The following is a 15372-nucleotide window of genomic DNA, read 5'->3' as shown; positions in this document are numbered from 1 at the left end:
TTTCAGTGGTGTTGCAATGCATCACATTCTTTCATTCGGCTCAGCACATGGCAATAATAGTTAACTAAAACATGTTACTTGAGATTTAAAAAACTGAAATGAAGAAATGAAAATTTCAGCTCAACATTTTTCTTTTTTTCATTTAGTTTAACTTGATGTAAAAGACTAATAAAAGTGACAAAAACACAACTTTAAAGGAGTAGTTCACTTTTAGATAAACTTTTCCTGATCATTTACTCACCCCCATGTCATCCAAGATGTCCATGTCTTTCTTTCTGCAGTCGAGAAGAAATTAAGGTTTTGGATGAAAACAGTCCAGGGGTTTCCTCCATATAATGGACCTCAATGGGCCCCAAACGGTTAAAGGTCCAAATGACAGTTTCAGTGCAGCTTCAAAGGGCTTTAAACGACACCAGATGATGAATAAGGGTCTTATCTAGCGAAACAATCAGTTTCTGCGCGAAACCAAGCAGTATTTATGCTATTATTTTACCTCTTATCAGACGATGGTGATCATCTCTGAGCTCAGCCATAACTTCCGCTAAGTGAGGTCAAAATAGAGCGTGGTCATAGATATATTGATCGTAGATGCCTCATTCTACTGATCCGTGCAAGCGCTAATGAGGCATCTACGTATACATCTATGACCACCACGCTCGTATTTGACCTCACTTGGCGGAAGTTATGGCGGAGCTCAGAGATGATCACGTTCGTCTGATAAGAGGTAAAATAATAGCATAAATACTGCTGGGTTTCTCGCAGAAGCTGATGGTTTCGCTAGATTAGACCCTTATTCATCGTCTGGTGTCGTTTAAAGCCCTTTGAAGCTGCACTGAAACTGTCATTTGGACCTTGAACTGTTTGGAGCCCATTGAAGTCCATTATATGGAGGAAACCCCTGGAATGTTTTCATCCAAATCCTTAATTTCTTTTCGACTGCAGAAAGAAAGACATGGACATCTTGGATGACATGGGGGTGAGTAAATTATCAGCAAAACTGTATATATTAAATCTGTGACAGCATCTGTTATAGATACTATAACATCATTATTATGATTATAAAACAGCTTCCAAAAAGGAAATACTCATGAGCAACATGCAAATTTAGGGCATCTTTACATCACAATCTTAATAATCCTATATTTTCAATGTAAAACTATGCTTTTTGGAGTGCATTTACTTCTTACAGTTTAATTTTCATTCCCTAGACATTATCAAAACTTTGCAGCAACATATAAAAAAAACTATAAAACTTGTGAATAACAAACTCTTCCATTCATCCTAGTAGTATTTACATGGAAATGCGGGAAATACAGTGGGCGTGGCATGTGTGTTTTGATGACGTATGTGGTGTTCTTTTAACCCGCCATTTCTCTTTGCATTTTTCTTGGCGTGCCAGTTCCAGTGCTTGGCTATTGCTGTAGCGTTAGCTGGCTAGCTGACACATTTAAACACATAAACATCTTAACACAACACAGATCAGCTCTACAGTGCACGTTAATGCAACACCATATTGTGCAGATGATGCACTCGCATTAAGTGCGATAAATGCTAGTGCAAACACACGATGGTGTGAGTTTTAAATCGCACAAGCAAGTGTAATATAGTTTTGTGCACATTCTTTATGGCTAGTTAGCTTAGGTAGCTGATCACTTATGCAGATTTGGTCTAGCCGCTAACTGCGCTAATGCACTTGTATATGTAAACAATGAGTCCAGGAATTATTGCTGATCGAAATAAAAGGAGCTGTGTAAACCTGCACAAATGCACTACTGTTGGAGATGTCAAACAGCGTTTGTGTTAACCAAAACAACACATCTGCCTACCAAAGCCCACAGCACAATTTGGCTAATAACATAGTGAGCTAAATGCTATTGAAGTAAAACGTAAGTACGTGCATAAATAACCGCGTTATTACAAAATAACAACATCCTCACCTGTGTTATAGACGTGCAGCTCATCCACAATGCCTTCATTGCCTCCGCCGAACACCACCATCAGCTCTTTAATGGCCACAGCTCGGTGTCCGTGTCTCGGGCGAGGAACCGGGCCGGACCAGCCCAAAACCCTCTTCCAGCGCGGCTGCAGAACCGAGGTGCCCGAAGAAGCCATGTCCACTTCTCTAGCGAAACACAAATCCCACGCACAGCGGTGATTTTAGCTTGGATTTCAACAGCATTCGTGTCAAAATCTCTGTGCTAACTGGATTAGCCCGCTAATACAAGGTAGCCTCGCGCGAGCTAACTAGGTCACCAAACTGATCAAAGTGTTCGACTTCCACACGGGTTTTTTTTTTAGGCCAAATGCGGCACACAATGTACTAAAGAATCCCGTTATAACAAATATTAGTGTTTGTGCGCTTCGGAAACTAAAAGTATAGCGTGTGAAGAAGAATGTTGGCCGGTTAGCATGTTAGCCGCTCAAATCTGCGCGAACCGCCATTTTAGCGGCACGAGAAGAAAATAAATAGACAGACGCCGGCGGCTGAAGAAACGCGAATTCCCGGAGAAATAAAGGGACGTGACTAAAAATACACAACTTCACATGCAGGTGGGCTCCTGTGCATTTTTTCCTTAAATCTCCGCGTAGTAAACGAAAAAGCATGTTTAGGTTAAACGTCTCTAAGTGAAAAAGAAAAGCGCGATGAGGATGTGTACGCCGCCATCTTGCAGAGGCTAGCTAAACGCTACCAGCACGAGCGCCTAGTTAGCTGCTAAGCGGCTAGGCTAACACATACATACAAGCTAATGAACTGAAATGGGCGGTGAAAAAAATCTATCGCACACAAGCTAGTGAATGGAAATGGACGGTGGAAAAAATTAATAGTAAAAAATATGACGGTTAAAAAAAACGAACATACAAACTAGTGAATAGAAATGGACGGTGGACAAAATTAATAGTAAAAAAAATATGACGGTAAAAAAAAAACCATACAAGCAAGTGTATAGAAATGAGCGATGGAAACCAATACAAATAAATAAATAAATAAATAGCGAATTTAAAATAAAAAATAAATATGAATTACAAGATGGGTGCGGAAAAGAATATTAATATTTAAAAAAAATGGGCGACGAAAAAAAAATACCCCAAAAATTAAATTAAAAAATAAATAAAGAAACGGGCGGCGATCAAAACAAAATATTTAATTTATCATTATAATATAATCATATTTTAACACGATCGTCAATTAATCGCCGCGGGTAAAATTCCAATTGGTTAAAGGTCCAAAATAATGACGCATTTAAAGTGCGCGTTAAAATAAAAGCTGATTTTTTTTTGTGATATGTGGATTTTTCATGCTTCTCTTGTCTGGGTGCCGCCATCTTGATAAACAAACCAAACAATCCACCTCTCTGGAATAAAAGCTTAGTGCTTTTGATTTATCCACAAGCATATGTATGTTTATATATAAATACACCATAATACTTCCATGTCCTTGCTACAAAACAGCGCTTATAAGACTAAAAAGAAGAACGTACATCGGCTGCTGTTAGCTATTAGCCGCATTAGCACTGAAATGTTCAATGAGATCCATTGGGCAGCCAGTTAGCTTCAATGCTAAGTAGCTTATAACATCATTGCAAAGTCTACATACTCATTTGGCACAACAGAGAAAATGTTACACGTTTCATGTTTATTTACTGTTAGAATGGCAAATGCCATTTTATTCGAGATGCACAGTTCAATAACTTCAGTTAGTGTTTGTTTCGTCTCTGGCTACTCGCTTAGCTTCCCTCAAGAAAAATGGCGGATGTACCGTTAGCCGTCACAGAAAGCTGCAAAATAGTCGGATTCTGTCATTGCCTGGCACAAAATACTTACTCGTTCCGATTCGTTAACTTAATTTAAAAATCACGAGAGAGGACTCTGAGAACGAATTCAACCCTGGGTGCGCGTTTCACTTGTAGATATTGCTAACTCTACATCTTTTCATGCCGCCCAGGAAGCCGCCATCTTCTGACAAGCGCTCAATAATTCATCAGCCTCTAGAGCGCGCGCATCGCTACTGTATGCACTCGGATATTTTTGGGAAGATATGACTTGCACTCTTAAAAATAAATGTTTCACAGCTACGCAATAAAGCACCAATTTGTTTCTCAAAAAGAACCATTTTAACCACCTTTTCCATACAAAGAATTATGGAAAGGAAAGGTTACATGGATGATAAATGTAAGTGTATGATGATAAAACTTGATCATCTTTGTAACAGTTTTCTATCATATCCTCCTGGGACCCAGAAAAAAAGAATTTAGCATTTTTTTTCATATCATTACATTGTTTAGAGCATAAGAAACAAATGGACAATTTTTGTTGTTGTTGAAAAATGATATTTTATTCACGTCCTCTGACACCAGGACTCGTTGTTTAAACAAAATGACATAAAATTGCATGTATAGGCAAAAACAATTGGATTCACCAATACATTTTTAGGTTTCAGGATTTTTTTTTTAACCAAACTTTGTTTAAAGATGATTCTAAACTATGTTGTGAAATATATAACGGAACGCATTGATATACCATTTTACTTTATGCAATATGTGGGTAAAATGGCCTGGATTTTCCCATTCAATCTACACACACACTGCATCTAATTTGCATGTTAATGTGCTCTTGGTGCAACATGTAATGAAAATAGAAGTGTAGTAATGGGCAACATTTTCATAATAACATCTAATATTTCATAGGAATATGTCCGGGTGTCTCTACAGTGGACTTTATGAAATCAATGCCCTGTTCTGTAACAGAAAGTCATATTTCGATTAGAAACCCCATAACATTTTCATGAGATGTTCATTTATAACAAACAATTTGAAAATTAATCAGATTAAAATTATAATGACAAAATATGATCATGTGCTAAACATTAATGTCAGCCGTTTTGAAAGATCAAGAAGAAGCTCTGGTGAAACCTCCAAACCTTTGGTATCTGTGTGAAGACATTTTATTCTTTGTTGAAATGATAGTTTGAATTTACATGTATAGGTTTTTTTCTATGCCATTGTATTTTTGCACAATCTGACAAAATCACTGCTTGATTTATGTGTGCAATAAAAACAATCTGCCCGAAAGTGATATTTACCTCAAATTGGCCATTTTCTTCACATCTTTTTATCATATTTACTTGAGCAAAGTCAGATAAAAATAAAGTAAAGCATTATTAGAATGTATAATATTATGTAGAATGTGAAGAAATATATGAAGAATAAACAATATGCATTCACAACACGCATCTATTTTTCTTTAAAAAAAATACACATAAATATTGAAATTTTTTAGATTGTCATTGTTTTAAACATGTAATTTATATTTAATGTTGGATTTTTAGTTCTGGGAAAGGGGATTAAAAATAAATTAGGGAAAAAGTTAGCAAGTTTTTGATGTGATCTTCATATTAAAAAAAATGCAAAAAGGTGGATATTAGTGAATTTTTCATAAATTATAAAAAATAAAAACAAATCAACCATTGGGACATATAAACACCCATTATAGAATATATACACAGACACAGAAATACGTTCAAATATATAATATTTTTTTATTATGAAACAGAAACTACGGCAAACACTGTAATTTGATGATTTCTATAATATTCATGATCTCTGCATGAAAAAAAGTTCTGATAATGTAAATAGTATATGCTTATAGAACACTCTTACCAACACAGATACGAGCTGTATTCCATTCCCAAAATCTGTGTTTTGACAATTTACCTTAACATTTTCGTTCAAAAGAACAGATTAAATAGATGCATCTGTGAACAAATTTTCAAGTACAAACATTTTACAAGTCAGTGTGTACAATAAACAATAACGCAAGCAAAATCAAGAGTTCAGTTTAGATTCTGCCAATCACAAAGTTAAGAGTGTGAAATAAAAGCAGCTTTTTGGCCCAGGGGAGACATGTGGATGTTTAAAAAGCAATGGGACAAATGTAGAGATATTTCAAACGGCTGTTATAGGCCTCTAGTGGTATTGCTGTAGTTTTGCTGACGATTAAAAATAAAATGTGCATAATGAAAAATGCACAGGCTAAATGTTTAATTTAATGTATATAACATAATCACCAGTTAGTACCACAGAAATAGATAAGTCATTAATGTTAAATAGTACTCTCATACATGTAGGTGTTCTGGCCATAATCCATAAACTTGACTTCATGCTAAAAAAAGCCTCTGAGAACAAAGCCAAAAACAACAAACAGACATTCGATCGCCAAAATAACAGGCGTATAACAGTACATTATGCACTTAAATCTTTGCCTTTAACTTGTCAGTCAAGATTCACAGGTTCACAACTTCAGAGCGTTCGTTTTCCGTACCACTTTTCACTTGATACTACCATCAAAAATAATAAAAAGCTTTGGCAGAGGTATTTATGGAGGTATTTTCTCTACCATAACCGAAAAATAAAAAGTACCGTAAATGAATGAATGAATATATTGTAATATAAATAGATAAATGTGCTGTGTTAAACAGCGGCTGGTGACTCCATGTTGATTTCAGACGTCTCATTTGCAAACTCATCACTCTCTTCTGGCTCCCTTGTTTGCGCATTCATCCCTCGGTCTACAAAATAATGAAAATACAGAAATATATTATTTCAATTCAATTAACAGACAACTTCTAAAAGCACAGAAAATGTGTCGGCGCATTTTGGAAACATCATCTTCCCTCTTTTTAACTCCGTATGAAGTCATTTGGATTTGTTTTGTAGATTAAATTATTGCACTTCGGAGTTCTTCAGACGAGAAGCCTTAAAGGAACACGCCACTATTTTTGAAAATAGGCTAATTTTCCGACTCCCCTAGAGTTGAACAGTTGAGTTTTACCGTTTTTGAATCCATTAAGCCGATCTCCGGGTCTGGCGGTGGCACTTTTAGCATAGCTTAGCATAGATCATTGAATCTGATTAGACCGTTAGCATCTCGCTCAAAAAATGACCAAAGAGTTTTGATATTTTTCCAATTTAAAACTTGACTCTTCCGTAGATACATCGTGTACTAAGACCGACGGAAAATGAGAAGTTGTGATTTTGTAATACAATATATCACGATAATGAACATGCACGATATTGTTATCGTGGGCATGTTAAAATACAGTGAATAATTATTTATTCTGAATTATTCAGATTTTTACAATACATTATAAAAATACTTTTCCATCAACTGGTTAAAAATGTACAATACTGTGAAAGATGCGGGAATCTACCACCGCTTCAATATAATTATATATATATATATATATATATATATATATATATATATATATATATATATATCCTACTTAAAGGATTAGTTCACTTTTAAATAAACTTTTGCTGATAATTTACTCACGCCCATGTCATCCAAGATGTCCATGTCTTTCTTTCTGCAGTCGAAAAGAAATTAAGGTTTTGATGAAAACAGTCCAGGGTTGTTCTCCATATAATGGACTTCAATGGGCTCCAAACGGTTCAAGGTCCAAATGACAGTTTCAGTGCAGCTTCAAAGGGCTTTAAACGATACCAGACGATGAATAAGGGTCTTATCTAGCGAAACATCAGCTTCTGCGAGAAACCCAGCAGTATTTATGCTATTATTTTACCTCTTATCAGACGATGGTGATCATCTCTGAGCTCAGCCATAACTTCCGCTGAGTGAGGTCAAAATAGAGTGTGGTCATAGATATATTGATCGTAGATGCCTCATTCTACTGATCCGTGCAGGCACTAATGAGGCATCTACGATCAATATATCTATGACCACGGTCGTATTTTGACCTCACTTAGCGGAAGTTATGGCGGAGCTCAGAGATGATCACGTTCGTCTGATAAGAGGTAAAATAATAGCATAAATACTGCTCGGTTTCTCGCAGAAGCGGATCTTTTCGCTAGATAAGACCCTTATTCATCGTCTGGTATCGTTTAAAGCCCTTTGAAGCTGCACTGAAACTGTCATTTGGACCTTGAACCGTTTGGGGCCCATTGAAGTCCATTATATGGAGAACAACCCTGGAATGTTTTCCAGGAATAGAAAGAAAGACATGGACATCTTGGATGACATGGGCGTGAGTAAATTATCAGCAAAAGTTTATTTAAAAGTCAACTAATCCTTTAAATTCATTATCAAAGCCTCAATCAATATTCATCCTCCTATATAATTATTATGATTTTAATGATTCTTTCCAGTTATGATTTTGCTAATATCAAGAGGACCAATGATTGTTTCTTCCTTTATAATTTCTAGAGTTTGTATTTGGTCTCTGAGTGGTGACTGAGGGTCTGTCCTGGTGGTGTGTGTTGTTTCGCAAGAACACTTGATTTCAGAACATGTTGTCGTGTGTTTGGATTTTGGGGGCATCACACACACCTCCAAATCGACAGGAATGCAGGGATTGCTCATTTAGCCCGGCTTCCAGAGATGAAATGTGGATTTGTCTTTCATTTCATTTCCTTTTACTGAAACCCTAAAGAATTGCACTATTGTCTGTACCTCTTGCTGAGAGAGAAGCACATGTTATCAGCATGTTTTGGTGAAGTGCTTTGTTGATATGTAGTCCAACCTTGGGAGAGCTGTGATGCTAGGGAGCTTTTGTGTGTGTGTGTGTGTGTGTGTGTGTGTGTGTGTGTGTGTGTGTGTGTGTGTGTGTGTGTGTGTGTGTGAAGACGCCTCTCTGCAACCTCAGAGGTCAACAATGATCTAATTCTAGTGATGGGGCGACAACTAGTCTACCTAGTTTAGTGATTCTAGTGATTTAGTTTATGCTCTGCTATCTATCCTTGTGTGGAAATTTACCATGACTGTGCATTTTCTCTGAGCCAATCAGAATCATTCCACATGGCAGTAATGACGTGGTTAGACCTTGAAAACAGTATAACTGTTCAGAAATTATATGAATACAAAGTACCTACGAACTCCTTGTGAGACTTGAAGCTGGCTTCTGCTGATGAAACTGCAAACTATTCTTCAGTACATTTCTCTTTAATTAATCAAACTCCTGACTCTTCATTTTTCACTATTGGTCCTAAGCTGTTACCCTAACAGCTGCTACCACGCAGCATCACAGAGGCACGAGCAATGTAGAAAACACTAACACGCATGAGCAGCATCGTGGAACGAGTGAAGGACACACTGAAGGAAAATGTACTTTCACTCTCTGAAAAGAGTGAAATGGTCGTCATCATTAGGAGGGTCAGCAGATGTCCGAGCACACCATCCGCATGCAGACCTATTTTTGTGACCACAGAGTCAACAGGGCTTGTGCGAGTGACTTGAGCACGAGAAAACAAAGTCCACTAGACACTGCGCATGCTGAATGTGTCTTTATTAGGGCTGCGAATCGATTAAAAAAACATTTTTTCTGTAATTAATCACAAGTTTTTTAATATTTTGATATTGTAATAATTTCAGTTACTCTCCAAATTAATGTATAACTAATTTAAAGACAGTATATTTTAAATGTGTTTTGTAATTGCATCTTTTTATGAATGAAGGCCAGTATCACTGATGTCTCTATGAAACATTAATGACGTTACATTACAGTATAACTGAAAGCTCCCAATTTCAACATTTATTAGGCTTTAAAAAAACAACTTTTAGTTGAAGTGAACTTAAAACAATCTTTACATAAACCCATTATAATAAATGTTATATTTACCCGTGGCCTTCCCTGTTATACATATACAGAAATGTAATAGTTATCAAACCCCTTCCTAACTGCATAAATAATAAATGAAATACAGATTAATCATCATTAAAGCTACAATTTTCTCTGTTCCCGTTGTTCTTTGATGAACATTAATGACAGGCATCATCAGTGCTCCTGTCACTTTAAGAACGGCCGCGCATCTCATGCGCTGTCCCGTGCATCTCATTTCCTCACAAATCTTTAAGTTCATTTAAGACGTTATTTAAATAATTTAAGACTCCTAATATGAGAATACTCAAAAATCTGTGTTGTTGTTATTGTTTGTTCAAGAGCAAAAGAGAACTCGATGTGAGCAGGAGACTGACGCGAGTCTGTCTGTGCGTCGAGTGTGTGTGTGTGTGTGTGTGTCAGAGTGTCCCTCGATTAGCTGATATGAGACGCAGCCACACAGACAGGACACTGACACACACACACAGGACATTGACATACAGCGCATTCTCTTGTGTCTTGTCGCGCTTGGAAGCATTTACATGAATAGGAGCGTGATCATATAATGCAACGCTAGGCAAAAAGAGATATAAAAACGGATGCTGCGTTATTTGCGTTAAACATTTTTAATGCGCGTTAAGCTGAAAAAATTAATCGCCCGCGTTAACTTCCCCAGCCCTAGTCTTTATACACACACGGCCCAAGGGGTTTACTTTAAAAAGCATTTAATTAAAAACAATAATTTGTTACATTTATATAGCGCTTTTCTAGGCACTCTAGGGGGGAATCTCCTCAAACACTACTAATGTGCAGCACCACCTGGATGATGCGGCGGCAGCCATTTTGTGCCAGAACGCCCATCACACACCAGCTGATGGTGGAGAGGAGACAGAGTGATGAAGGGGATGATAAGGAGGCCATGATGGACAGGGGCCAATGGGCAAATTTGGCCAGGATGCCGGGGTTACACCCCTACTCTTTGACGAAGGACATCCTGGGATTTTTAATGACCACAGAGAGTCAAGACCTCGGTTTAACGTCTCATCCGAAGGACGGTGCTTATTAACAGTATAGTGTCCTCATCACTATACTGGGGCGTTAGGACCCACACAGACCCCTGAGCCTCACTAACTCCTCTACCAGCAGCAACCTAGTTTTCCCAGTTGGTCTCCCATCCAGATACTGACCAGGCTCAGCCCTGCTTAGCTTCAGTGGGAAACCAGTCTTGGGCTACAGGGTGAAATGGCTTTGCCTTTCATGCTTGAACAAGTATGAAAAACATAGTTTAAACCGCTTCCAATAATGGCCTTTAAAGTTTATTTGGATTTGCACTTAAAATACAGTATCCTGAACGTTTCCTTTTTGCTGAGTTATATGTTTTACTGAATTTGTTGGACATATATCAGGTTGTTGAAAACATACAAAATGTGTCTTTATTGCTTACTGGGCTTGGTTACACAATTGGGGTCTTGTATTCGGCCTAATATTTGTCACTACAGTAGCACTTTAATAGTTATAACTGGCATTTTGTGACCTTTGCGATGCATTAAAAGTAAATCTTCAGCAGATCCTAGTTGAACAGATGCAAGCATGAAACCAGCATCCATTACTATTCTACATGGGTTAGCTTGAATTAAATTAAAACAACATCTTGTGTTGCCTGAAGAACCAAGAACAGTCCCCACTAAACATATGTTTGTATACAGTTATGGAATCCATTTACAATTGATGTGGACACTTACATAATGAGCCGCCTGATGATAGCAACTCAGAAGTTAAAATCCTCCCCTCTTCATAAAGCTCCATGTTCTGGACCAGTCGCTGCCTCACAGGGTTGATAAACACTTTCTGGTCAGAAAAATCTGTCAAGATTCAGAAACAGGGACAAGAAGAAAGATATAATAACATACATTCAGAAAAATACTTATCGCAATATATGTATGACGCTCCTATTCGTTTTAATAACAAATGTTACCTTCATTCGGACTGGACTGTGATGGGTTTTCCTCTAAAGAACCGCTTATTTTAGTGCTCTGAACGCCACAGGCCTCACATGATGCTGACTGAGGTCCGCTACAGTGATTGGTCAAGTACTGAGAAAAGCCTTGACTCTCATCTGATTCACATGGCATGCCGGAGGACTGTGAAGCCCATGATTCAGCATTCAACTCTGACTCTGAGCAGCTAGACGGAGTTATTACAGAGGCCAAGCTGGGAAAGATAGGCTTGTGAAGGCAGGGGTACGTGTTCTCTTGAGGGTGGAGTTTGGAGAACTGATGGGCGAGAGAGTCCAGGGAGCTGCTTTCGGAGCGCAGAGGCTCAGGGGTGGATGGATGAGATGATACAGGAGATATTTGAACCATGGTCGATCTGCCAGAGGTCTTCAACCCTGAATGCACATCTTGAAGTGCTTTGAATACCTATAAAAACACCAACAGAGCCAGAATAAGCCTGAGAATTATAACAATAGTATGAATAAAAAATGTTTTCCCTGATGTCATATTGTTAGCCGGAAAGTCATAATTTAGTTTTCCATTCAAAAAGTTCAAATTCAAAAGTTTGGAATTCTTAAAGGGTAACTAAACCCCAGCTCAGAGCTTAACTCCACCCACTGGCAATTTTCAAAAAATGCTGGAAAAGTGGGCAGAGCCCGGCGGACACAGAGGGGATGAACCGAGGGCGGGGCTGAGCGGAGGGCGTGACCTGAGACCCGCAGTGACGGATTGATTGACAGCTGTCAGACTCGCGAGTCGCAAAGATGGAGAATGACTGGAGTGACGCCAGTAGCTTTGCAACAGTGCGGTCATTTCTCCTACCTTCACCTGAAGTGGAGAAGGATGGATTGTCTGTAGACACAGACCCAGAGCCTTATCAATGCGAGCCGCTGCTCAAACTGCGTTAACTCCCGACGCCGACGATGCTAGTGAAGCAGCCGCGCAAGAGAACCGACCTAATCTATCTGCGTCCGCGGCAACCACTTGCGTGTCAGGGTTTGAAAGCGAGTCTCATGTATGAAAATTATCTGTACACATGACGGGCGGCAATAATATCGCAAGAAAAGCCTGACGTGTACTGACAACTGCATTATTTAACCGTATTTTCTTCAATACAATTTTAAAGCAAGTGTCAAGTGAGTTTCATTCATAATGTTTCCACTTCATGTAACATGAGAGTTCATACTGGAGTGAAGCCGTTCTCATCTTGTGATTGGGGGAAACATTTCTGAGGGCGTGGTGAGCTCGCGCTAGGGGCGCGGATAGTGAGCCGTTGGAAGTGCCATCCTACGTCACGATGACCCACAACGGCCAATAGGAAAATTCAACTGCAGTAGCCACCGTTCAACCTTAAGAGGGCAGCACTTTGGCGGTTTTACACCATATTTTATAGAATTAAAACACTTTATACTCAAATGTCAAAACATTTACTCGAATCAATGAACAGCATTAATAAAGCCCCAGTATTATAGCCCCAATATCATTAACTAAAAAAAGTTGGTTTAGGGTTTAGTTACCCTTTAAAGCTACACTGTGTGATATTTTCCCCCATCTAGTGGCGAAAAGGTATATGACCATCCAGTGAATATTAGTTTCTGTTCCTCTCAATTCCGATTTCGTTTCAACTCCTACGGTGGCCGATTTAGTCCAAGATTAACATGGCTTCCAGTTCGACCTCGTCCACATTCGACACGGTGCCATCGAGTGTTAAAACACGAAAGGCGAAGCTTGAATTTACGGGTATGTCCCTCTTTGGCTAATGTACTTTCAAGATGGAGGGGCAACATGGCGACCCGCATTCGAACCCTCACCCGTATGTATTTTCAATGGCATATTATAAACTTACGAGAATACTTTATTACTTGAAAGAAGTAAATATACATTAATGAGCACATATATTTTTGAAAGAACTAAGTGTTTTTAGCTAAGAATAAACTAAAAAAGTTACACAGTGTAGCTTTAAGATGTTTTTGAAGAAGTCTCTTATGCTCACAAAGGCTGCATTTATTTGATCAGAAATACAGTAAAAACTGTAATATTGTGAAATATTATATTTAAAATAACTGGTATTACAAACAAATAGCATTTGAATAGATTCTCATACATCCGTCATGCGAGGTCTCTTCTTCCTCCGTCGTTCTAAACATTGACATGCCAGTTGAGAGATTTCCATTGATCCATGAGGGGTAGGGGCGTCTTTAGTCACCAATCGAGGATCCAGATGTTTCCTGCAGATGTTCTCCGCTGCGTTAGCATAGGACAGCTCCCGCGAGTGCTTCCCTTTGCTGAAGCTTCTCCCATCATCTTCCTCCTCTTTAACCAGATCTTTCTGTGAGAAATAACAGCCATTAACACCAACTCTACACGAATACATCTTACTATAATATGACTTCAGCTCTTCTCACCAAGTAAACCGTTTTGGACTGGCCATTGACCTCAAGAGCCTGCCGTCCAGTGAGTACCTCTAGCATGACCTGCGGTGCGAGAGAAACTGGAGTGTTACTTTATCAATAATGGAAAGCCTTAAGACGTTTGCAGCAACTGTTTAATTGCATGAACCATAAAAGAGTTTAAAGATTAAAGCTGCACTATGTAAAACATTTTCAGTAAATATCCAAAAACCTCTAGGCCAGTGTTATATATTTTGTTCAGTTGAGTACTTACAATATCCCAAATGTTTCCAACTATTTGTAAATCGTGAGTAAATTGCTATTTTAACTGAGGAACCGGGATGTGTGAGGGCGTGGCCTGTCGATGACATCATATCTGCGTTACCCTCGGTTTCTGGTTTTATTTTGCAGAAACGCTTTACTCTAACTGCAGTGTGAACAAGTGTCATAGCAGCCGCCGAGAGAACACATTTGAGTGTGTTGAAAATTATGTTATGACGTTACTCTGTGCATCTAATATGATCAACAGAGCTGCGTTACCTCACACTCATGAGCGGAGGAGAGGAAGTGGCGACTGAGGCATAATAAAAGTCCCGCTGCTCGCAAGGCTTGTGTTGCGTTCATCTTATTAACAATCGCTCCAGCGGTTCCTCAGCTCCACAACACTCGTCCTGCTCTGCTTCATAACGTTAATAATCGCATCCATGCACAAATGGGCGTCTGAAGCATAAAAAAATGTGGGTGGGTCCTCTCTCAGAAAAAATGTACTGGAGTAGATGCCATTTACATTAGGTACAAATATACCGCCTTGTTTGCTAAACATCTTGTTGAGCAAGACAAAATGATGTAAATCACCATATAATTGAGAGTGGTAATAGTGTAGGGGTAAGACCTTGGTATCAAGTTGACGCAAATCGAACCGAGGTTCGAATCCGCCTTTTGCCGAACTCACTCTACTCCCTTTTCCCATCACATATCAGATCGGAAAGGCATTTATTTTCAATAAAAATTAAGAAAATATTAGAAAAGTGGAAATAAAGTGTCTAACGTGTTTAATAACAAGTGTTTATCGGTTAGGGGAAGGTAAACAGACTTAATTAGAGACATTAAAAGTGAGTGGGTCCAATATCATTGATCGTAAAAAGTGGGTGGGTCTTGTCCCACCCACATGCAATGGTTATGATGCCCATGGATGAACATGATTTCTGCCCGAGTCCTGTCCCGATTCTTTCCCACCGGCTGTGAGCTGAAGACCACATGTCCCACATGTTCTGCGCTTAAACGTGGCGTCATCAAACTACGCTTTTGTTTGGAACAGGCGACCTCTAGCGGACGGAAAACTTACATAGTGCACCTTTAAAGGGGCTATTTGCGT

General features: G+C 38.7%; 2 protein-coding genes across 2 annotated transcripts in view; both read right to left on the bottom strand.

Annotated features, from left to right (window-relative positions):
- Positions 1 to 2239, bottom strand: part of hcfc1b (host cell factor C1b) — a 60735-nt gene extending 58496 nt beyond the window's left edge. Inside the window, exon 1 of the mRNA XM_079827283.1 lies at positions 1938 to 2239. Within this exon, the coding sequence (XP_079683409.1) occupies positions 1938 to 2112 (175 nt within the window). The 5' untranslated portion in view covers positions 2113 to 2239. The remainder of the gene's footprint in view (positions 1 to 1937) is intronic.
- A 3273-nt stretch (positions 2240 to 5512) lies between these two features.
- The window catches only part of irak1 (interleukin-1 receptor-associated kinase 1), a 29102-nt gene continuing 19242 nt past the window's right edge, over positions 5513 to 15372 (bottom strand). Inside the window, exons 10-14 of the mRNA XM_079828022.1 lie at positions 14013 to 14081; positions 13712 to 13936; positions 11589 to 12033; positions 11356 to 11475; positions 5513 to 6565 (exon numbers count right to left, since the gene is read on the bottom strand). Of these exons, the coding sequence (XP_079684148.1) occupies positions 6468 to 6565; positions 11356 to 11475; positions 11589 to 12033; positions 13712 to 13936; positions 14013 to 14081 (957 nt within the window). The 3' untranslated portion in view covers positions 5513 to 6467. The remainder of the gene's footprint in view (positions 6566 to 11355; positions 11476 to 11588; positions 12034 to 13711; positions 13937 to 14012; positions 14082 to 15372) is intronic.

Source organism: Gobio gobio (assembly GCF_949357685.1).
Source record: "Gobio gobio genome assembly, chromosome: 10".
Lineage (NCBI taxonomy): Eukaryota > Metazoa > Chordata > Actinopteri > Cypriniformes > Gobionidae > Gobio > Gobio gobio.
This window is presented reverse-complemented; position numbering and strand designations above follow the sequence as displayed.